Here is a 23,243-nt window from a genome sequence, read left to right on the forward strand (position 1 = left end):
GAGCCAAATTCAGGTTGGAAGAGATGCAGAGAAGGGATATTAGAATAACCAGGGGAACTGAGATCTGACCTGAAATATTTTGTTTATTTACCTTAGGAATACCAAAGACTGGGAGGAGATAACATAGAACTCAACAGATAGAGAGCAAAAGGAAAGAAGGGAGGAAAAACATGAGGTGGGTTTAGCAAAGAAGGAAAAGAGACCTAATTAAGTACAAGAAGAGTTGTTAAAATAGTACCTTTGATCCTCAGAGGTGTCAGATTGCAGAACACTGCTCTACTTGGAGCCAGCAGAGAGAAAAACGTAATGAGGTCTGATCATTTTAAGAGGGGAATGGAATGGCACTATTGCACATAGTGTCACCTAGATCTCTCCTCTCCAAGAATCCTGCTTTGAGTCTTCTGACTCTACTACAGTAACCCTTTCTGCTAAAGAAGCTGATTAGGATAAGCTCTTTCAGATCATCCATTCTAAAAAGACTACTCTTTTTTTCTTTCTTTTTCCTTCCAAGGCTATCATAATAATGCTTGATATTTTCTTTTGCTAAGGAAGAATATTCAAGTGTCAAGCTGGTAAATATCCACATGTCAAGGAGCAAAGATACCAAGCTAGCTATTTGCAGTCTATTTTATCATTTGTGACCTTAGTATGCCTTTGAAACCCCTGACCTTGCTCAGAGTGCCATGTGGTCATAACATTTTTGTGTTTGCAATCTTTATCTTTCTAAGTGAAAGGACTAAAGCAGGTGTCCATGTCCTTAAACATGATGCTTGAAATATTCTAACTATTGGGCATGTTGTCTGGCCTTGATTTAAGCAGATAAGGAAGGACCGAATCTACCTAGCTCCATGGCGTTAAATCTGTATGCCATTGTTGCAGACCCAACTAAGGTTTAGTTTCCTCTCAACAAACCAGATCAGCCAATGCATGCCTGTGGAGGAAGTGCATTTTAGCTAAGTGAGCCAGCGAACCCTAAAAAGCCTAATTTATTAGGAAACAACCGAGATACACATATCAGAATTTCTAATTGAACGTGTATCATCGATAGCCTTTCAATCTTCAATGAAAAAACGTTTCACAACACCACCAACTTCCCTGTAATGTTCTCGAGGTTAATAAATGCAAACAACTCGTGTCTCAGCCAGTTACTGACGCACAAGACTAAGCTCTGGGTGCATGTCATTGAATGTAAACGAAAACACGACTGTCTTCCCATCAGTTAAGCATGTGGGTGAATGCAACTCCCATTGTCTCACACACTCTATTTTCTACCAGAGACGTTTCCTCTTCTCCCCTGCCCCCCATTCTTCGACATTCACTGAGCAAGGAAGAATACTAGTTAAACAAGTTTGGACACAAAAGTGTAATTTAGATTGTATAGAAACACTACATATGAGCAAAGAGCTAAGAAATAAGAAGCACTGAGACCTATGAAAGAGAAAGGCAGCCTGTATTAACCGCTTTGTTAGAAGGATTCATGTGTTGACTCTTCTAATACAAATGTCTTCTTTGGTATCGGTATCATTTTAAGCTGTACATGTAGCTGGGGCACTTCCTCAGTGCTCTGGTAAGGAAGACAACTGCAATTTGTACCCTGGGAAGACTCGGGTACTGTCTTGCTCTAGTTCCATACATCAGACTACAAGCCACCAAGTTACATGCTGAACAATTCATTCCAACATCCAGCCTCATTTTCCAGAAAAACAGCACCAGAGAGAAAGAAACAAAAAGCAAAAGAAAACAGACAGTAACAAACCCAACTTTATTCCAAAGCAGAAAGCAGATTTTCATATAGCTAACAAAGTTACATGAAATATGTATGTTTAATCTGTCAAAACATACAAAATATGACAGTCCCATATGCCTTATGGGACTGTGTCCTCTGTACAAAATCTTGTATAACCATATTGGTTCAAAGCTGGATGTTTGCTGACAGCAGAACAAGCATATCTGGAAAGGACACAGGTAACGTCGTGGTTTGGGTGATGTCTACACTAGAATGTCATAAATAAAATGCTGTTCTGAAATGTCTGTGGAACAGAGTGGCATGGCATTAACTAGCTTGACTCCTTCAACTACAGCATCTAAACATAAAAACATTCATTCTGGACATAAATCACCAAATTTTAATTGAAAATGTACACACAAGCTTTATTGTTTGAAATGAATCTAATAATTCCCCATTCTGCAATAGCTCCCTTTAGAAATGCTTCTGCCCAGCTGGCTTTTCAAATGGGTGTGTCATTATGTAATCATCCTCTGGTGTAAGGCAACAGGATTCAAGGTGTTATGTCTCAGAACAGTGGAAATCCCATGCATTATTGCAATTTCCTTTCTTGATGGGCACAAAATGTGCTCAGCACGGTTCTGCTTTCTTTCAGCTCTCAGCTTGCTCACAAGCTATTTAAAAAATGCTGCTAGGGTGCTTGTTTCAACTTTCAGAGTCTCAGACCAATCTGCTTGGTATGAGATGGACTAAAGGAAATGAGTTTCCCTGAATTTCCCTGTCTTCCTGGCATTGTAAGGTGCTATTAGGAAAATGATCATGTTACCTGACTGCCAGAAAGATAGAAACTTGGATAAAAATTAAGGCATCTAATGATCAGGTTCCTCAATTGATGTGGAACCTCTCCTGTTCACAGCTTAAAATTACTAACTACACATCTCAGGCTGCTACAGTGTGAAAAGTACACCTAGATCTGCTGGTGTGAGAGGCTGGTGTGCAAAGCATGCATCAGAATGTGAGAACAAATGCAATCTCTGTGCTCCTCAGTTTTGAAGTAGATATTCCATGCACTTTGGGGCTTGCTTTTAACCTCATACTGCCTACCAGGAGTCAGCAACAAATCTGTTCAACCTATTTATGTGGTCCTAAAAGCAGTTTAATTTGCTCAGAGATGCATGGAGTGGTTCTGGAGTCTTCCTCATCATGAACCAGTTTCTGGCATTCATTTTTTTTCACAATTGTTTGTAAAAAAACGTCCAGGGACAAGAGAAACTGAGTAAGTTTCTGAATGAGTGCTATCAGGAGATGTGATACTGAGGGATGTGGTTATGGAGATGGTGAGGATCGGTTGGCAACAGCACTTGGTGATAATAGAGGTCTTCTCCCATTTTAATGATTCTGTGATTCTAGGAGTGTACTCAAACTATACTTAAAGTCTGACAGAGACTTTTGTGCATCTTGGAAATAAATTACCAGCCCAGAGGTGGGGTTAGGTGGAATTGGAATCCAAAACTGTAATCCTAGAAGCCTCATGCTTGATTGTTTCCTAACCCTAACGTGTTTAGTCACTGCAGGCTTTCAGAGAGGCATGGGAAGTCTGGCACCTGGGAGACCCAAGGGATCCTCGATGTTGACAAATCAGAGTGATTTGATTAAAATCAGTATGTCATTGGAAAGCACCATCCCTTTGGCTGCAGGAGCAGGTGCCCTGGGAGCATGTTGAAGGAATACAGGTGTTTCTACTTCTGCCATGCTAATGGCATGGCTTTGTGGAGCGGGGAGTTGCCTCTGTGCTGCCTTCACCCAGCTGGGATTCTGGTCCTTTTACTGGGCTCTTGGGGTTGGATACTGCTGGAGGGAGAGATGTTGGTCTGAGAGGATGGGCTGGAGGTGTGGATGTGCTGAAAAACCTGAGCCAGAGGGCAAGAGCCTCTGGGCTGGAAAAGTCTGGTTGTGGAAGGGAAGAAAGCCAAGGGAGTGGCAAGGTTTGTGGCAACTGGGGTGCATGTTGTGGGTATTAGTATGGCTGATGGAGCTCCTGGTTAAAGGACTTTCCAACCAATTAAGGATTATTTGGGGCGAAGGTGTCTGCTTTTTTCTCTGTGTGAGGGGAATCTAAATGCAATCACTGGCTTTCTAGAGCAGGAGATGTTGTGGTGGAGATAAAAGAAATAATGGATTTGGGCATTCATGGAGTTCAACTACACTTCATGTCTGTCCTATTAAACAAGTGAGGGCTAAAATACTTGTTCAACCTCTGCTCTCCCCTTTATAAAAACAGTGTAAAAACATTCATTTCTGTTATAAGGGATTTCAAAATCTAGTGATAAGACGACCTGTAGGAGATCTGCATATTGGTGTTAATGGTGTCAATGTTATGTTCTTCTGAATTTATTTTTTTTCCTTTTACAGTCTGAAAGCATTTGGCTATGTTATTATTGCTATAGCATCCCTATAATGTTGGTGACGTGGAAAAGTAGTACTACACGTTGTATATTGCAGTGGATCTTGATGTGTGACTTTTTTTCCCTTTTACTCTTAGAATTGTGTCGTTTTAGCAAGTGAGATTTTATGGTGTTATTAATGTGAGGCTGCTTTTGCCTTTTGCTTTTGCCTGTATGAGAAGTCCCACTGGCTTGAATAAACCATTTCTGAGAGTATCTATAGCCTGCAGGAATACTACAAAAATGAAAGCGTTGATGGAGGCGTTTTCCTTCCTAATGTATTAGGCATGGCTAACAGCCTGGCTTTTGTCCTGTTGTGAAGGAAGATAAACCCAAGGATGATTCCATCAGAGGTCACATAACAGCACAGTATGTTAGTATGTAAAGTTACCTGAATGAAAGTTGGACGGTGCTGAAAGCTTTTCATTTTGCTTTATGGTACAAAAGCCTGTATTTCAAGAACTGCTTATGAGAGCAAGGGACTCAGTTAGGTGCTCGTTTGTAGGTTTTGCCTTACTCAATTAAAGGTGACTCCTTGGTTTCTACTGGCTGTGTCTCTGGAATGTTTCCCAAGAGGCAAGTCATTACATTCTGACCCTTCTGCCTTCCCCGCTCATTAAGTTTTGATTATGGCACCCTCCCAGATTTTAGTTCTCTTGTAGTTGATTTCTTCCCTTCCATTAGTTGTATCTGTTGTCGTAACTTTAACAATGCTCAACTAAGGTTTTGCATTTACTCAGTGTTTCAGTTGCTCAAAGACAAGCTGGACCTATTTGGTCAGGGAGGAGGCAGCTGGGGGTGAGGCTGGCCTGCTGTCTCACAGCCTCAGGTGCTAATTTGGCACCAGGCTCATCTGTCCATGAAAGGCTGTGATGCTCTGGGCCATATTTAGCAGCAGAACTGTAGGAATTAAGCATCCTGGCTACAAATGCAGTTGTTCACCTCATTACAGTTATTCCAATGCGAGTCAGTATTTCATCAGAGATTTTTCACAGATGGACATAGCTGATAGAAACATCTAGCCTCCATTTGATCCTACTTTGGGTTCCTCAGTCTCTTTTTCCTTTGTTTGGATCTTTATTCTAGATGGAGCTCTATGTTTGAGAAGAATCATATCCACATGTGACAAATAAACAGATTCTTAGGGACTGGAACATCCAGTGTGTAGGTAAAAAGCTGACAGTCTTGCAAATAGTCTTGAAAACACCTTTATTAATTCAATGGATGAGGACTTGTGCATTTTGCATTTATGGTGCTTTTCCAGCTGCTCTGTTTGGAGGAGATCAATGAGTTCACTATCAACTCCCTCCTTTGAGGTATGATAGCCTAGAGGCAAATAGCTCAGCAGAAGTGATCTTGCTGCACTTCTCACCTTTGAGATGACCACACAGCTGAATTCAGAAGTGCTAAGGTTGGGGAGAAATGAGATCACGTGCCATTACTTACAGTTGGATTAATACAGACCTTTAATGTGATGACATAAAGCATAATAGTAATGTTTTACCAAAACTGATATATTTCCATAAAAACTTTGAAGGAGTATTTCTCTAATGATTCAAAGCAAAGATAGATTGATTTAGATTTTTGTTTCTGCTGTTTTATTTCTTCTTACTTTAAATACTGTTTTGTACCAACAGTTACTATCCTAATAGCGAGCAAAACTTTCCAGAGAGTAGCAAAATTTTCAATACACCTATTCTCATTTTCTGAGGTAACGAATCCAAAATTCATCCATAATTCCCATTCCACAAATCCTTTTAAAAAATGAGCTCTTGGCTGCGAGATCCCAACTCGGCGGTGTGAGCTTCTTTGTGGCCCCCTGAGCAGCACCAACAAACCTCCCTGCTATGCCAAAAGGGCACAAAACTGATAAAGAACACCACCACAACCAGGAATAAGGATGTATGAAAGGATTATCTCCTCTTCCCATGAGCTAAATCTCACCCTTGCCCTGAAGGGATCAGTAGGGCTGGAAGCGAAGTATGCTTCTTGTTTCTGTTTTCTGACTCACACCAACTGTTGGATGGAAGCCATTAGGATGAGGCAAGCGAAGATCAAAAACAATTGGTTTCGTCCCTGCAATTTGCATAACCTGTACCTTCATACTATCAGTTTTCTGAGCAGTTCTTGATATCCCTTCCTTTCAGTTCTCCTGTCTTGCACACAGTACAAAATACATTTCTCGTAGATGGAAAATCCTGTCTTGTTTTCATGGACTGCTTGACTAATCAGTGGTTTAACTGGTGGTAAAGATTGCTCCAGATCACCTGAAGGTCAGTTAACCACAAAGGAAGCAATCTAACTCATTATCACTCTGTTCTTTAATCAAGGCTGAAACTTAGTTAAACACAAAGCATTGATTTAAATATGAATAGTAGGGCTTAATGTTGTTCACCTGCCCAGGAGAAGGTAATTCCACCTCCTGCAGGAGCCAGCTGCCTGTCTTTGCCTTGCTTGGTCTGATGGTTTATAGTCTTTCTGATTCTGCTCACCTGAAGAGTGCAACATGGCTGTGGAGTTATGGATCGCAGTAATTGTGTTGTTGATGGTTGGCTGGGTGCCTCAGAATGTCTTCTTTAGACCCTGAAGACCAACTTTGTTCTTCCTTTTTTTCTCTGGTTGCTGCCATCTGGTTACCTGATATGTCTGCTGCCAAGATGATGCTGGAATAGAAGAGAGAGAAAGATGTTTCTGCTAGTCAGCAACTACAGATAAGTAGTCCCTCACTCTCATTTTGTGGGAATGCTCCAGCATCCTTATCATGGCCGTGTAATGCATGTTGGCACACCCTTTGCTATTCCCAGGTGTGGAGCAGGTTCATGACACTTGCCCCATGGTGGTGTCACATCCTTATTTTATAGTTGTCACTCCTTGGAATGAATTTTCTGGTCTTTAGCTTCTGCTTGCTGGCAGTGGGAAAGGTAAGCGAAAAATTGTTTAGTCTACCTGTGTGCCAGGTGCCAATATTAGTTAGCACTGCTATCACAGAAGATATAGATTAAGAAAAATAGTTTACTCATCTTGTTCTTAAATAAGTACACCAAACACCTCTCCTTCGCTGCCGTAAGCTGTGTTTGTTTGCTATCCAATGTGATAGAACCACTGGTGTGACGAGATGGAAAACATAGATACCTCCAGCAAGTTTCAGGGTTGTTTACTGTGTTGTCAGTGCGCTGAAGCTATCCTAATTTTTATTAGTGCTATTAATGGGGTTAACAAAATGCTCTGTAATGTAAATGGAGTTCATAATAGTTCAGGAGTGATTTTTCCAAAGTGAAAAGTGACTTAGGTACCTGCTGCAGTGTTGGTAGCTCTGCTGGCTTTGAGGAAGCAACCTTCAGGGTTTAAGTTTGATCTTCAGCCTCCAGAAAATGCGGATCAAACTGCTGTGCTATTCAGCTGCATCTCTATCGGGTAAGCAAAATAAAGGCCTGCCCCAGGCACAGTTCTCTCCTTTAACTGTACTCATCTCTTTACTGTTCACCCCTTGAATGCTGACTGTGCTCTGATTTATTATTTCTCTCCTTAAATACAGAAAATGCATTAGGAAAGAGCACTCCCGTGGTCAGAAGCTGAGCGCATCCCAGGAGCGATACCTCCAAGTATAGTTTTACTTTTAGTCATCTCGAGTTACACAGAGAAAATGCCACACGTGGTGACTCCACAGCATTACAACATGCACTTAATCCTAATAAGGAGGGAGAGGCTGTGGCTAGCAGGTTGTTTTTCGTCTCGTTTTGTTTCTAAACAAGCTGATAACCAGTTCTGAATCATGAGTTTGGAACAGAACGGAGTGCTTTTGTCAGGCCCAGCACTGTCTGCAGGAAGGTGTTATTTTCCACCTGGGGAGGCAGTGGTCCACAGATCCCAGGGTTATCTGGAACTCAAACCAAAATCAAACCATCTCACGTTAGAAATTCCTTGTTCACAACTCGCATCAGGATTGTCAGGTTCATTGAGCTTACGTTAAATCCAAACAAGCTTCGGAAGAACCTCAACCGATTTATCGATTGGTCTCCAGAGTATGTGAGCTGTGTGCTGTGCCGTGTAGAGCTGAAGGCTGGGGTTGGTGTTCTCGTGGTTGGCTCTTTGAGTCCATGGTTTGTGGGCAGCCCATCAAGGAACGCTTTCTTAATTTGTTTGCCTTCAGTTTGCAGAGCCTACATTGTGCCAAGACAATACACTCGTGCTTGGTATTCAGGCATCCTTCCAGGGGCTAAAATAGAAATCTCCAAGAGAACCTGCTGCACAGGGTGATTAAAGAGGGAAAATAAATCTGATTTGAGCTAGCTGTGTTTCAAATGCTGTCCCACACGCTTCTCGCTCCTGATACAACACAGGGCAAGCCAGGCTGGGTAGTGCATTACTCAACAAGAAGTCTCACTGAAAACAGAGTATGAAGCTGTTAGAAAAAAGCAGGTGGAATGGAGAGCAGCAAGGCAGCCCGCTGAGCACCATGCAGCACGGTGTGCTTTAGCTGCTACACTCCTGGGTGCCCAGGAGTATGCCTGGGAACGCTGCTCAGCTGGGTGAAGCACGGGAGGTCCTCAGTTAAATCGCCGTTGTCATTAAGCCATCGCTTGTTAAATTCCTCCTCTGGGGGTGGCTTTGCTTTTATGACCTGTCTTGTCTTCGTGTGTCCTGTGCGTGGAAGGTGTTTAGAAACTGAAATTTAACCCCTCTTGTGCCCTTCGCTTTTGTGCATCTCCTGAGCTGAGACTCCAGCGTGAAGAAGGGAGAGAAGGAACGGGTGTGGAGGATGGATGTGAAGGGAAACCGGTGCGCTGGGAACTGCTTGTGCGGCAGGAACGGAGGCGGGGTGGCCGGGCAGTGGTTCCGTGGGGAGAGGCAGGGGGTGATGAGGGATCGGATGCTCTGGCAGGTGCACGAGGAGCTGGAAGGCAGGGCTGCGGGTAGGCAGGGGCAGAAGGTGCGTGTGAGAGAGGAAGAGCAGGCGTGGAGAGGGCAGGGGGTATTGAGGAAGTGGGCAGGGGGCTGGGGCAGCTCGGGCGGGCGGGTGTTCCCGAGGAAGTGGGAGCGGGGTTGGGCATGCGGATGGGATGTGGGCACGGGCTGAGGCGGGCGGCCAGGGGGTGCCCGAGCGGCTCACGGGGACGGGAGGGGCCGCATCTCCCGCAGCCCCGCCCGGAGCGTGGGGCAGCCCCGGGGCCGCGGTTCCCGGCGGGGGGGAGGAGGAGGGGGGGGACGGGCGGGAGGCGGCTCCGATAAAGGGCCCGCAGCGGGCGGTGCGGGCAAAGCGGAGCGGCTCCGGCAGCGGCGGCGATGGGGATGCTCAGCCTGCCGGGCTTCCTCTCCTGCGGGAAGAAGAAGGTGGGGATGGGGTATGGGGTATGGGGCAGGTGGGGCTGTGCGGGTACTCGGGTAGGTATGAAAGAAGGGCGGGTGAGGGATAGGGACGCCTGGACAGGTGTGGGGAAGAAACAGGTGGGTTACAAATGTACCTGAGCAGGTAGAGTGTGGACGTGCTCCGGGTGGGTGTAAGGGCACTTGGGCAAATAGGGTATGGCTACCTGGGAGCGCTGGGCAGGTGAGGTATGGTGTGCCTAGGCAGACATTAAAGCAGCTATCCAGATGGGATGCAGGTAAATACAGGAACATAGGGGGTACTTAAAAAGGGGATGAGCTCAATACTTAGACAAGTATGGGTGTACCTAGGCATGTATAGTGGCAGAGCAGGTGGTCCCTGGAGGTGCTGCCTCCAGGAGCTGACAGCACAGGAGCTATGGCAGGAGGATCAGGGCACAACTAGCTCTGAGGTTCGTACTGTCTGGTCAAAGACCAGTTGGGCTGGTCACCCCACCTGGCTGCCTACCCCATCTTACTGCCTTGCCCAGAGATGTCCAGGAGATGCTGTGGACAGATAAGTGAGGATACGACTGTCCTGCTGACCACTGGGGTGATGCTGAGCCTTCCCTCTTCTTCTCTTCCAAGGACTTCAGTCTGTCAAATGAGAAAGATGCCCACACCAATGGCAGTGATGAGAACTCAGATCGTGGCAATTGGTCGAACAAAGCTGACTACCTTCTCTCCATGGTGGGCTACGCCGTGGGCCTGGGCAACGTCTGGCGTTTTCCATATCTCACCTACCAGAATGGAGGAGGTACCTGTGTTGAATGGCAGATCTGGGTGGGCGCAGCTTGCTATCTCCACGAGCCATGGAGGCCGGCCCTGAGGCTGGATGTGTTTTGTCAAAGCTGGATGTGAGCATCTCGCTGAGAGCTGGGAGGATGCCCGCTGGTAGGAAAGGGAAGAAGCATCTCTGTGCTTTTTGAGTACTGGCTGAGCAGGGGGATGTGATTTAGTTTTAAGTGCAGGCTTCCATCTGAGTATTGCAGAACTCTTTTGATTTTTCTCATGACTCACTTGCAGATTTTTGTCAGTGTGCCATTATCAGTTGATAACCTAAATAGCTGTTTTCTCTCCTCAGTGTTTACCTTTGATATATTTAGAGAGTACAGTTGAGTCCTCTATCAGTCTTTGATTTGCCTGGGCAAATGAGCAAAGCTGGAATAGTTATACAAATTCAGTAATAATCCCCATCAGAAGTGTGAGGCAGAAAGCCTCTACCTGTTAACACAGTGAACAGCTGGCAAAGCCAAATGGAGGATCTACATTCCCTGACTGCTCTTCCAGAGCTCTGTCTACCCCACCAAGCAACCATTGGTAATCAATGAGAGTGCAAATGCTTAGTAACCACAGAGTGCTTACTTGTGTGTACTTATTTACTCTGCCCAACAGTCATTTTGAGTCAAATTTTGGACTCTAAATGCAACACATGTGGAACACAAGATGGCATTCTTGGTATAGAAGTTTTATTGGCTTGAGTTATTGGCCAGATTGCCTTACATATGGCTCTTGAACAAAATTGTGCAAACAAAATAAGTCAGAACATCAGCCTGTCTATTAGGTGGCTTGTATCTGCTGCAGCAGAAAACTTAGCATTTAAAGCACGTCTGTGTTTCTTATTGTATCCTTCTTTGCCCCAGCTAATTCAAGGGGGCTATTCACATCCTTAAGTTACAGCAGGTTTTTGCAGTCCCTTCTAGAACTGAGTCCTCAGTTGCTTTTAAGTCAGGCAGCACAGAGGATGGATTTCTGTCTGTTTATGCAGGAGGATATCAGGTCATGTTTAGGAAAACTGTGTTCTCGCTTTCCTCATTCTTCGTGCACGCACAAAAGAAGTGCCCATCCCTTCCACAGAACAGGGTTCTCATTGATGTCAGGTTAATGTGTGCTCTAAAATGGGCTTACACAAGAGCCATGCTGGGATCCTGTTTGACACAGGAGTCAGCCAAGCATATAAAATAATTTTCATGCTTTGACATCCCGTAGCTACTCTGACAGCGCAGCTGCAACTTGTGGCCAAGGACATGAAGAAATGCTTCTGTCCCTGCTTAAATTGAAATAAATAGAAAGCAGACCAAGCCTACAGCTGAGCAGTTTCTCTGAGCAGGGTACAATCAATAATCTTTGCAAAATCCCTTAGCTCAGTAAGAGAAATAATCCCACGTAAATCACCAATTCTGGTAATCCACATCCCTTCTTTGTAGGTGCTCCTTAGTCTTACAGAAAATGAGTTTTACGTATAAATCTCTACATTCTGCAAAAAGCAAAAAAGCCACAGCAGGTATTTGAGACAGGGAAAAGTGGGTGTATAAAATGCAGTGAATACTGAAAGTTTCATTGTTTTCTGTTTTTATTTGTTCTCCCCTCAGGTGCTTTCCTAATCCCATATACACTGATGTTGGCATTAGCTGGCTTGCCTTTATTTTTCATGGAATGTTCCCTGGGGCAGTTTGCCAGCTTAGGGCCCATTTCCATCTGGAGAATATTGCCATTGTTTCAAGGTTGGTATTGTTAGCTTTCCTCATTTTATTAATGAACAGATGAAGATTGACAATTTCCTCACACAATTATTAACTCGGAGAGGCTTTTTCTGTTTGATGTGTGGAGAATGCTCCTCCTGGAACTGGGTTAGTGTTACGTTCCTGGATAAATGTCTTTCTTGTTAACGAACTAATAAACAGATGTGGGTATTGATTTTTCCATGAAATTTCTAGCTATGCGAGGCTTTGTCAGTGATTCATGCTAACTGCAGCTACCTGGAGGGAAGAAAATCACCATGTTTGCTGTGTGATGGGAAAACCCCACTTGCATGCTTGCCACTGTACATAAGAGGCTGTGAATCAAACTTCACCTTATTGCTTTCTTTATGTTACATATCCCAAACGACTTGCAGGACAGTTCCACGCTGATGTGATCATTCTGCATTTGGCCACCAGAGTCGGTGCAGGCACATAGAGTTGGTAGTTTGATGTGTGCAGTCAACCAGGTCATTGCACTCGGTAGATCCAGTAGGTTAGGCACTGGCTTTGTAAGGTGAGGTGCCTCTTGTGGTAAGAAGGATTGTTCTATTTTGTTGTATTCTGTAGTGGTAGTTTGCCTTTCTATGTGAGGGTTTGGATTTTGCACGAAGGCTTGTGCGTTTGGAAACAACCAACCACATGCTTTACTCACTTATATCCAACCAGATCCTGTGCAGGTGGGTGTGAAGGGCTCTGTAATGGGTCTTGTTTGTCCTCTTTATCTACCTGAGAAATTAATACAGGAACAAAGAAGGTTTTTCTTTTCTTTTTTTTTTCTTTTTGTGAACTGTATTCACCACCCTCTACAAAACAAGAGAGATTACAAAGTGTCTGGTTGGCTTATTCCTTCTGCCAGTCTCTACTCAGCAGCACAACCAACCTTTCAAGAGAAGAAGCGTGTTTACCTTTAAAGAAAAGGTCTATAGACACAGCAAATGCATTGTGTGTCTGTGAAAATATCAATTTAAATATACTCCCTGGATGATTAGGAGCTGTTTGGCAGATATTCTGCAATTCATAGAACAAATATCATTTCTGTAAAAGAGAATAACAGTATAAATGGTGGAGCTTTGCTACTTTTTATTAATCCTTTTATTGGCAAAACTAGTAATTGCAAAGGTATCTTTAAAATGATCTGTGCTAAGTTTTGTATAGTTTCTTCTACTTTACTAAGAAATCAAAGCTTCCCACTGAGCTAGAAGAGAGAAGAAACGTTGAATTTCTTCATTAGAAATAGTAACTAGTCCTATTATTTCTATGGGTTTAAGTTGAACCTCGTGTCAAAAGCATGTCTGGGACGGTCAGTTTGGATCATACTCTTCAGGCTCTTCAGTTTTTCAACCTAACTTTGTAGTAATTAAGGCTTTGTATCTTTCTCTTTCATAGGAGTGGGCGTCACGATGGTCATCATCTCAACATTTGTGGCCATCTATTACAACGTTATCATCGCTTATGCACTCTACTACTTGTTTGCCTCCTTTCAAAAAGTGCTTCCGTGGTCAGATTGCTTTTCCTGGGCAGATGAGTTCTGCAGCAAAACACGCCTAGGTATTGTACTTAGCAGATATGGCTCAGTATTACTCTTTTTGAAACAACATGCTTTGTACTGTTTTCTGGGAGTAAGGGGCAAGATGGTAGTCATAGCTTGAGGAAACAATTCCTGGATTTCGATTCTAAACACATGAGCATGATGCTCGTTATCTCCTCTTTCACCAGTGTTACGTTCTTGGGAAATCTACAGAGGCCTGGGCTGAACTTACTTTTTATTTATTTTTTTTTCACCTTTAAACTCTACTGTTTCTGGGAATATTGCATTCCTATTTTACCAGGCATAATGGCAAAGCAAATCTCTCTCTTACGGGAAACAAAACTATTCCTAAAGCTTTTATCAGGACTGTTTAGGACATATCTTGATGTTTGGCAGTGCATGTACTTCCTAACAGTTATCTCCCTAGCTTTCTTATCAGACAAGTTTAAGGCAAAAGGTGAAGTTGGTGTGGCAATTATTAGTTATTAGCCCAGTTGGAAACATGTTGCCACGTAACCTCTGGCACTATTGAAACAGGGACAGAATCACGCTGGGTTACATTATTTAATAATGCTCATGTAAGTGTAACAAAACTGTATATTGGAAAATAACTCATAAGGTTCGTAGGCTTTGAAAAATGATGTTGAGATTCTTCATATAGCAAAATGCTTTTCTGTTTATGAGCAGAAAAATGTTTTCACCCTGAGTTTCTATGTGCTGGAGGAAAACAAAGTTCAGCTGAGGGTATCATCTCAAATACCCTTCAACCAGACCTTTATGTTAAGTGCTGATACAGTGCTCTCGAATATTTAGAGAAGGTTATATGGTTTCAGCTGGCACACACAACAGATAACTGTTTAGAAAACATTTACCATTGTAGGCTGACTCAATTTTTTCAGTCACTGCTTATTGATTGTCCCTCTTTTTTTTTTTCTTGCTGTTTATTTATTTATTTCAGTAAAAGACTGCAGTGCAATGTTAGATGGACAAATCATTCATGCAAACTACTCGTTCATCACAAGCAATAACCTCACGTGTATCAATGACACCATCAACTATAAACCAGTGCAATTTCCCAGTGAGCAGTACTGGAAGTAAGTAAGAGACAACCTCATCAATGGGGATGAGCATGGAAATCTGTGCAGAAGGAACTTAAATTCTCACTGATGAGTGTGGGCACTTAAAAATTGTATGGAAGCAAATGAGTCAACATGGAGCAATCAGAAAAATAATCCAGCTAAAGAGGCTCACTCTTGAGTTCTGGTAGGGACTACATAGTGTCTTTGTATATGGTATTTTTTTTTCCCATGATTTATGGTGTAAGATACATTCATCTTATTCATAATCTGAGCCTATTTTGAAATCTCCATTTCTTTAGCCACGTGATTTCTATCTGCCTGAGAACTGATTCTTGTCACGTGCTCTTCTGCTGCTGTTAGAATTTCATGGTTAACTTGAAGGCATGGTGGGACTTATGGAGTCAGTCACAGAACTGAGGGCTGGTAGACATTAAAAAATGAAAAACACAGTTATGTATTGTGTTTTCCAGCTCCAATCATGCAGTTATAGCTGCTGCCTGCAGGATCTTGTGATATATCTGAATCATTACAGTTGGAAAAGATCTCTAAGATAATCTAGTCCAATCATCAACCCATTTCCCCTACACCTACTAACTGTGTCCCTCTCTGTCAATACCTATGGGAAGCAGGATATTTTCCCTTAAGGAAGGGGATGCAGAAGAGCAGGTGCTTCTGTCACTGTTTTCACTGTGGTGTTTTGTGCTTCTAGTAAAGTGGCTCTTCAGCGCTCCAGTGGGCTGGATGAGACTGGCAATGTTGTGTGGTACCTGGCCCTCTGCCTACTTCTGTCTTGGATGATTGTTGGAGCTGCCTTGTTTAAAGGCATAAAATCTTCTGGAAAGGTAAGTGAGGAAATGCAGACAGCAGATTCTGGCCTGATCCTACCCAGCAGCATTCCCTGTGTCAGCTGGACTGGAAGGAGGCCAGCACAAAGCAGGATGTGGTCCTAACCCACCACCTCTGCTGGGCTCAATATTAGGCTCTGCTGCTGCTCTTTGGCTTCAGAACTATTACATAAAATATGAGTAAGGTGCTGATTGCACAGCAGTTATTTAAGGTGCTGCTCTCCTGGCTCTACCAGGGCTGCCCTGTGTTTGGAGACCATAGTGTTCCACTTGTGATCCAGGCTGGGTGCTGGCAGCTAGCTGGTTGCAGTGATGTGCATGTGCATGTGACAGCACACGCATATAGGCCGTGGTAACACCCAATAATTATTTGCACCTACAGACTGGTTGAGATGTTTGGACAATAAAGGTCAAGTCCTGCCAACGGTTATGCATGTACAGGTCCCTACCAGGTTGTGAAATCTTGTTTGTACCTAAGATTTCTGAACTGCTTGTAGGGACCAGGTCCATACGTGCTTATTTGCAGACTGGCTCTGCTGAACTACCAGGGATGCCTGGGTTCTGCTGGCTAGGGAGGATCCTCTCTGGACTTCAGGCTGATTTTCATTCCTTGCTGCCTGTGGCCCTTTTCTTAGTTCAGTTGATCCCCTTCCCATACCTCTTTCTTACCCCTGTGTTGCATCTCCATCGTTATTCCTTCAATCTGTTATATGAAACTTTCTTAGCCTTTCTGTACTCTTTTTTGCCTCCTGATTCCTCTCACTGTGCCTTTCCACAGTTCTTTACTGCTTGTCTTGCTTTGCTCAGTCTAATATCTCCTCCTATTCTCCTTTCTATTTGAAGTTTTCTGCCTTCTGTCTCAGAACTTTGGAGTGGAGTATCTGTGCTTTCCCAGCAATGTTTAAAATACCTCACTGTTCTTCTAAAACTTGTGTTATTTGGGTTCCCTGCAAATGACTCTTCCAACTGTCACTTCTCTTCTTGTACGAAGGTAAGGCTCCTTGAGAAGGTAAGAATCAGATCGAACTAGCTGGGCAGGAATAAAGAAGAGATGAAGAGTTGAGAGAATTGACTATTGCAGACGAATATGAAAGAGGTCCTCGGAAATAGCAGGCTCACCATGTGATGGTGCAGGGCTATAGCTTGGTGAAACTACCACCATTATGTCAATTATCTGCCTGCGTAACACCGAAACCAAGATTGGAGAAACAATAGTGTTGTTGAGAACAGACTGCATGATAATCACACTGCTGCAGGCCTGGATTCCGCCACGCTGAAGCTGTATCGACAAACAATCAGGATTTGTGTCTGGGAGAGCTGAAAAGTCCTTGTTCCAAGTAAAAAAGAAAAGTTTCCAGCATGGGATTTTTTTGTTTTGTTTTGTTTTTGTTTTTTGTCTCTACAGTAGATATTTCCATCCTGATAACCTAATTTTGGCTCACTCTCAGGTCTCGTTTGCTAGAAACACTGCCTACTAAGATACCTCTAGGGTAGTTGAGTCCAGGCCTTGCCTCAGCAATAAACTGTGTCAGAAAACATTTCTGAAATTGATCAAGAGCTATCTGAAAAGTGGATATGTGGCTTGAGCCTTCTGCTGGAATGAAGCTCCAGAACTGGCTAAGCCAGATGATTAGTGCTTGACGTGTGCTCACCTCCAGTCCCACTTCCCTGACTGTCGGCTTCTCAAACCAGCAGCTCTCAGCCTAGACCCTTGGCATTCCTCTTTCATGGATGGCTGTGCAACCCATCACTGCTAACTATGTGTCCCTTCTCTTCTTCCTGCAGGTTGTATATTTTACTGCGCTCTTCCCATATGTCATCCTGCTCATCTTGTTGGTGCGTGGGGCCACCCTGGAAGGTGCTCTGGATGGCATTGAATATTACATTGGGAAGCAGTCCAACATCACAAAACTGATGGAGGCAGAGGTGAGAGGCGGTGTCAGGTCCGGAAGCATGACACGTTTCTGTGGTTATATGGGCTTGGCATTTACAGAACAATTTATTTTTTATCCAGCCAAACGCTTCTTCACTTCCTGCCCTGAGATTTATATTGACAGCTAGTTTCTGGTTTTCCAGCAACCCCAGCTCTACAAGAACTCCAAGCCCCTGTTCTACTCTTGATTCATTTCCTCTCTGCCACACTGGACAGCAGCAAATTCTATCACATTGCCTTTGAGCAGTTCTCCAGAGGCATAGCATCATCCTAGCAAATCACCAGCATGCTATATCCTGCCTATTCTGAAATTCATACAAAATAAAACTGGATATTTAGTCTAGATGTAGAAAAATCTTGGAGCTTCCATGGACAGGAGACCTGAATAACTACAAAGCATTTAAAATAATGTAATAACTCCCATGTTCTTGGTTCTGGCAGGTTTGGAAAGATGCTGCCACTCAGATATTCTACTCCCTCTCTGTGGCATGGGGTGGACTCGTTGCTTTGTCTTCATACAACAAGTTCCATAACAACTGCTACTCGGATGCTATTTTTGTTTGTGTAACAAACTGCCTCACCAGTGTATTTGCTGGGTTTGCAATATTCTCTGTCCTGGGACATATGGCATTTGTGTTGAAGAGACCTGTCTCAGAGGTCGTGGACTCAGGTAGGCTGATCGTTGTGCTGGTATGAGGGCTGACCTTGACCAAAGCATGACAGTAACCTCCATTGTTCCACCTCTTTGCAGGTTTTGACCTGGCGTTTGTGGCCTACCCCGAGGCTCTCTCCAAGTTACCAGTTTCCCCTCTTTGGTCCTTTTTATTTTTCTTCATGCTTCTGCTATTGGGCCTTGACTCCCAGTTTGCCACCATAGGTGAGTGGGGTTTTAAGTAACTGATTGCTTCTTCAAATGAACAGTGCCTTTCTAAATTGTACTCTTCAAAACGCTTATCTTTCCCTTGCAGAAACACTTACAACAACCATACAAGATATATACCCCAAAATGATGAAAAAGTTGAGAATCCCTATCACCCTGGGCGTGTGTGTATTGCTTTTCTTTCTCGGCCTTATCTGTGTTACTCAGGTAAGGTGCTACTCTTTGTTTTGGCAGTAGGTTTAATTATTCCCCAAGTGATAAACCTGGGTCAGAACATCCCTTCCTGACATGACTAGAGCTTCCCCAGGTGCTCCTGTTTGCATGAGTCTGAGAGAGTCATGAATGCTGCCCATGTGCTTGGGTGTGCAAGTAGGAAATTCCCATGGGGAAGTGCTGGAGTACTTCAGGCTCTCTGTGGTTACTGAACTGAGACATGTTTTTAAATAGAAGGCCTATAAATAGCCTGTGAGCCATCAACCTGACTGTTTGCTACTCAATTTAGAAGGTTGTCTGTGTAATTTCAAGCATATATATATACACAGTGTGTCTGCAGCCCTGTGGGAACTGCCACTAGAATTGGATAGGACCTTTGTGTTCAGAACCAACGACCAAACAGGACAGCATTTGAGCAATTCTGTTCAAGTCATAAAAACCTATTAGCACATTGTTAATCCTCCAGAAACACATGGAATTTGCAGTACAGTATGTGTTTTTTCTTGAGACAATTGCTTTTACAGTTATAAAGGTTAATTGCAATGTCTACATCCAGAAACACAGACTTCCATGTGTGACTGGACTGAGAATGTAAAGATCCTTGTGGTGAATAGGCAGTAATGTGTGGTCAAGAAAAGCATGTAGGTCACGAAACAAGACAGGGAGATTTGGAAAGGGTGTTGTATGAGAGAGTGGGACATAGAAAGCTTGTTCCATGCTCTGTGATCCTGATGTGGAGTACATGTGTTCAAATCCTTGTTCAGCCAACGTGGGATATGTGTGCATGTAAGAATGTGAGCCTACCTGAGCTGCTAACTGGCACAGCCACTCCTGTAGCTCAGCATTAAAGCTGCCTTTGCCAACATTTAACCTTAATTCTGTCTCATGTTCCTGTGAAGCTGATGCTTTAATGCTGTAAGTACTGTAACAGCTATCAGCTGTTTATATACGCTTTGCATGTGCATGTATCTTGTCCATATGGAGATCTATGGTGTTTTGTCATATGTGCTTTCTAATTTTTCACAGAGATGTTTAAATGAAATAATGTTTGCAAATGTGTACTTAACCCAGAGATTCAGGAATTTGAAAAGCTTGGACTGATAGTTAAACTGGCTTGAACAACCGAATTTACTTTATTTGTATAAAGATATTATGGGAACTGGGTAAATTTTTGCCTCTCTCGTTTGTTCTGCAGGCAGGAATTTACTGGGTTAACTTAATAGATCACTTCTGTGCTGGATGGGGAATCCTTTTTGCTGCAGTCCTGGAGATAATAGGCATCGTCTACATTTATGGTAAATTATTTACATTGGAAAGCCATGATTTGACTGATTATACAGAGCATACATTAAACATCTGTTTCTGAAGTAAAAAAAGAAAGAAATTATAACTTCTTAATCATTAAGTCTTCTGTTTGATTATCATAGAACAAGAGTTACTGACCTTGACCACTGGCTTCCTTCTGCTGTTTTGAAGTAGGCCCACCTGCAGGATCCATATGTGCTTTAAAATGCACTGTGTGATTGTTTTTTCAACAGGAGGAAACAGATTTATTGAAGATATTGAAATGATGATCGGAAAGAAGAGTTGTTTCTTCTGGATGTGGTGGAGAATGTGCTGGTTTTTCATTACTCCTGTACTTTTAGTGGTGAGTACAGATGACTGGATTATATTAACGTGACAGAATTTATTGATTTGGTGATGGATACGTTTCTGTGTAAATGTTCAGAGATGAATGTCTGAGCTCTGCATGCAAAGACAAGGTATGGCTGAGTCAGTGGAGCATCCTATATATCATCCATACTTCTCAATACATGCCACTTAGGGTGGTCTTTCCCAACCTTAACAATTCTAAGTTCACCAAGTCCAGCAGTCAGCCCAACCCCTCCATTCCCACTGACCATGTTCCTCAGTGCTGCATCTCCACGTTTCATGGAAACCTCCAGTGACGGTGACCCCACCATCCTCTCCAGGACACATAACACCTTCAGACCCAGCAAGTTGGATCTACGTTGCAAGGAGCAACACAGAGCCAACCAGTTTGTCTATTTTAGCATCTGGCTTCTCATCATTGCAGACTGAGAGAATACGTACTGAAAACCTAGACTTGTGTTTGATAGAAATCCCATTCTCTGGAGAGATCTCTACATGAGTTTACTCTTCAGCTGTCCAGGTGTTCACCTAAGATTTCGATTTGTTCTGTCACAAGTGTCTCAGGTTTTACTCCTATGTTCCTTGTTGTGATTGTAGATGGCTGGATTTTGTCTGTGTGACAGAACTTAATTAATGTCTTCTGACCAGAGAGACCCTCCACCGCTCTGGGATTTGGGATATTATCTTTAATCTCTTCAAATTATAATTTAGAAAATGCTCCTTATAAATATCTTCCTTCTGCCACCATTTAATCTTAAACCCTTTCTTGCATTCCTGTAAGTAAAGGAACATGGAAGCACATAAAACATGCAGTCAGAAATAAAACTCAGAGAAATACTGAGTGAGCTCAGCATCTATGTCCTCCAATGCTGAGCCTCAACAGAACCCAGAAATTCAGTTCTGTTTAAATGTAGGAACACTTAAAATGTTGGCTTGCTTGTCAACATCCTCTTAGAGTTCTGTCCTTCAGTCTTACTGCTTTGACATAGCTGAGCACCAAATTCTGTACAACAAATCTCTCAGTTAGAAAGCAAGAAGAAACTGTAGAATTGGTGGATAGTTTAAAACAAAAAGCCACCAACCTAAGGTGGAAATATGGTACAACTTGAAGTCACCCTGAAATCTGCTTTTCTCTCTTATCTATTTATATATTTTTTTCAACAGGCAATTTTGGTGTGGTCATTAGTCACGTTTTCAGCTCCCACTTATGGCTCAGTGCCATATCCAACCTGGGGAACTGCTGTTGGCTGGTGTATGATCATCTTCTGTGTCATCTGGATTCCCATTGTGGCTGTTGTAAAAGTACTTAAAGCAGAAGGAAACCTTTTTCAGGTAAGGGCACAACTAAGTGGTCACATATATATATATATGTGTGTGTATGTGTGTGTGTGTATACTTCTTTTTTCCTGAAAGTTGATATCTTTATATTATTTTTGGGGATTTTTGCCTCATATTCCTCACTGAAATGAGCGAGTAGAAGATCTGGTGCTTGCTTTTCTTGCCAGGCTTTGCAAGAAGAGTCCTGCTGGTCACAGCTTTCTCTGCCTGTTTAGCTCCAGTAGCTGACTCCATCTGGAATGGATTACAAAACATAGATGTTTGGTTTGCTGTTTCTTGAATTGCAGGGCATGTTTAGAGTTACAGTTTTAGTGAACTTTAAAAATAGCCCACAGTAAGGTATTAACTGCCTCTTGCTATTGCTTTTCAGCGCATTGCAAGCTGCTGCAGGCCCACAGCAAACTGGGGTCCCTACCTGGAGTGTCACCGAGGAGAAAGATACAGCCACGTTGTTAGTCCCAAAAAGGAAAAGGAACATGAGATTCCTACTGTATCTGGCTTTACATACTTTCGAGAATGAGATGGCTGTTTGGATGATCAACTTTTAACATAGATGTGTTTGTTTTTTTTCTTTAACTGTTAGAAAGTGACAATGGAAAACGACAATCAACCTTCTGCTCTTCCAAGTTCAACCTTCAGGTGCAAGCAAGCCCTATTATTTATTTGTAATGTTGTATGCTTGGGGAAGAACAGATCTCCCCAGATAACCAGGTTTAAGAGGGCAGGAAAAGGCTTTGCAGCCTCCCCAGGCTGATGGACTAAGCATGCTTGGTCCTATCCCACCAGTATCCAGCTGGACTGGGACCGCTGGTGTGGTGAAGAACAAAAATGCACTCTGAGGCTCCCCAGCAACACGAAATTTAACTTGACCTCACTCAAAATAGGACTGAATTCCCAAAAAAGGGAAAAAACAAACCAACCCAAAACAAGACCTATGGAATGAATGCATTGCACCTTTTGTGTGCTGGGGAATGTCTCTCTCACTGTGATAATGGTTTCTTGGGAACAGTGCAGCAGGGTTTCTTGTCCCTTCTTCTCAGGGCTTTGTCACTGTTTCTGAACATTGAAGGACTGTGGATAGTGGCTCATTGCCCAAGACGCACACCTTGCTGTATGTTTTATACTGATGTTTTTGTGACAAATCAACACTTGATTGCAAATAAAATGTAATTTTTCTGTTTTTAATGGCTCTTAGGAGCTGGAAAATGAGATTTCAGCCTTTTATATGGAGCTGGAGGCAGCAGTTGATGGGGTGGGAAGTACCACCATCTCTTCAGTGTTTTGCGACATAGAACTGGAAAGGTTCAACCTGGAGAAAGGCTTTTCTTATAGAAACTAGGACTGACTGCAATTGCCCTGTTTTGAAGCTGAGTCAGGACATAGGGAAGGTAAACAAGAGGTGGTCAGGAAGCAGGTTGGTCAAACTAGCTCCAAAAGAGTCCTAGGAGAGCTCTGACAAGAGCTATCTATGGCTAACAGCTGGTTCCCATATACTGCCCTGTAGAGAGCCCCTGTTGCTGCACATGGTCCTCCTTGAGGCTTCCTCTGCTCTGAACTGCTTGTAGGTGCTTCTAAGAGTCATTTTCATGCTGTTGTACCAATGGAGCCTCCCAGGAGAGTGACAGAAGACAGCTTCTCATGGGTTGGAAATCCAGATTTGGATGTCTGCATAACCCATCTTCCCAGTGCATGTGGTATTTCTGATCACTTTTGGGGCT

The 23,243-nt window shown here is 43.2% G+C and overlaps 1 protein-coding gene across 2 annotated transcripts; it reads left to right on the forward strand.

The window, feature by feature from the left end:
• Positions 1-9,439: 9,439 nt before the first annotated feature.
• SLC6A14 (solute carrier family 6 member 14) lies at positions 9,440-22,710 on the forward strand. 2 transcript variants are annotated; one of them, XM_065729382.1, is made up of 14 exons: positions 9,440-9,501; positions 10,123-10,291; positions 11,907-12,038; positions 13,443-13,604; positions 14,543-14,678; positions 15,373-15,505; positions 17,294-17,434; positions 17,883-18,111; positions 18,193-18,318; positions 18,410-18,528; positions 19,730-19,829; positions 20,073-20,182; positions 21,352-21,519; positions 21,896-22,710. In XM_065729382.1, exons 1-14 carry the CDS (start codon positions 9,454-9,456, stop codon positions 22,043-22,045), a joined length of 1,923 nt encoding a protein of 640 aa, XP_065585454.1. In that variant the 5' UTR covers positions 9,440-9,453; the 3' UTR covers positions 22,046-22,710. The 2 variants fall into 2 exon arrangements, with proteins under 2 accessions (XP_065585454.1, XP_065585455.1); XM_065729383.1 differs by lacking the exons at positions 20,073-20,182; positions 21,352-21,519; positions 21,896-22,710 and adding an exon at positions 19,962-20,032.
• The last annotated feature ends 533 nt before the right edge of the window (positions 22,711-23,243 follow it).

Source organism: Cyrtonyx montezumae, unplaced genomic scaffold (genome assembly GCF_038088225.1).
Source record: "Cyrtonyx montezumae isolate F1298 unplaced genomic scaffold, pur_monq_1.0 scaffold_11, whole genome shotgun sequence".
Taxonomy (NCBI): Eukaryota; Metazoa; Chordata; class Aves; order Galliformes; family Odontophoridae; genus Cyrtonyx; species Cyrtonyx montezumae.

Bases quoted from the DNA above. Each gene is read 5' to 3' on its own strand.
- SLC6A14 (XM_065729382.1), top strand. From the start codon at position 9,454: ATGGGGATGCTCAGCCTGCCGGGCTTCCTCTCCTGCGGGAAGAAGAAG. The intron at 17,435-17,882 runs GTGAGAGGCGGT...TGGTTCTGGCAG, and splicing joins CAAAACTGATGGAGGCAGAG to GTTTGGAAAGATGCTGCCAC. The intron at 18,529-19,729 runs GTAAGGTGCTAC...TTTGTTCTGCAG, and splicing joins GCCTTATCTGTGTTACTCAG to GCAGGAATTTACTGGGTTAA.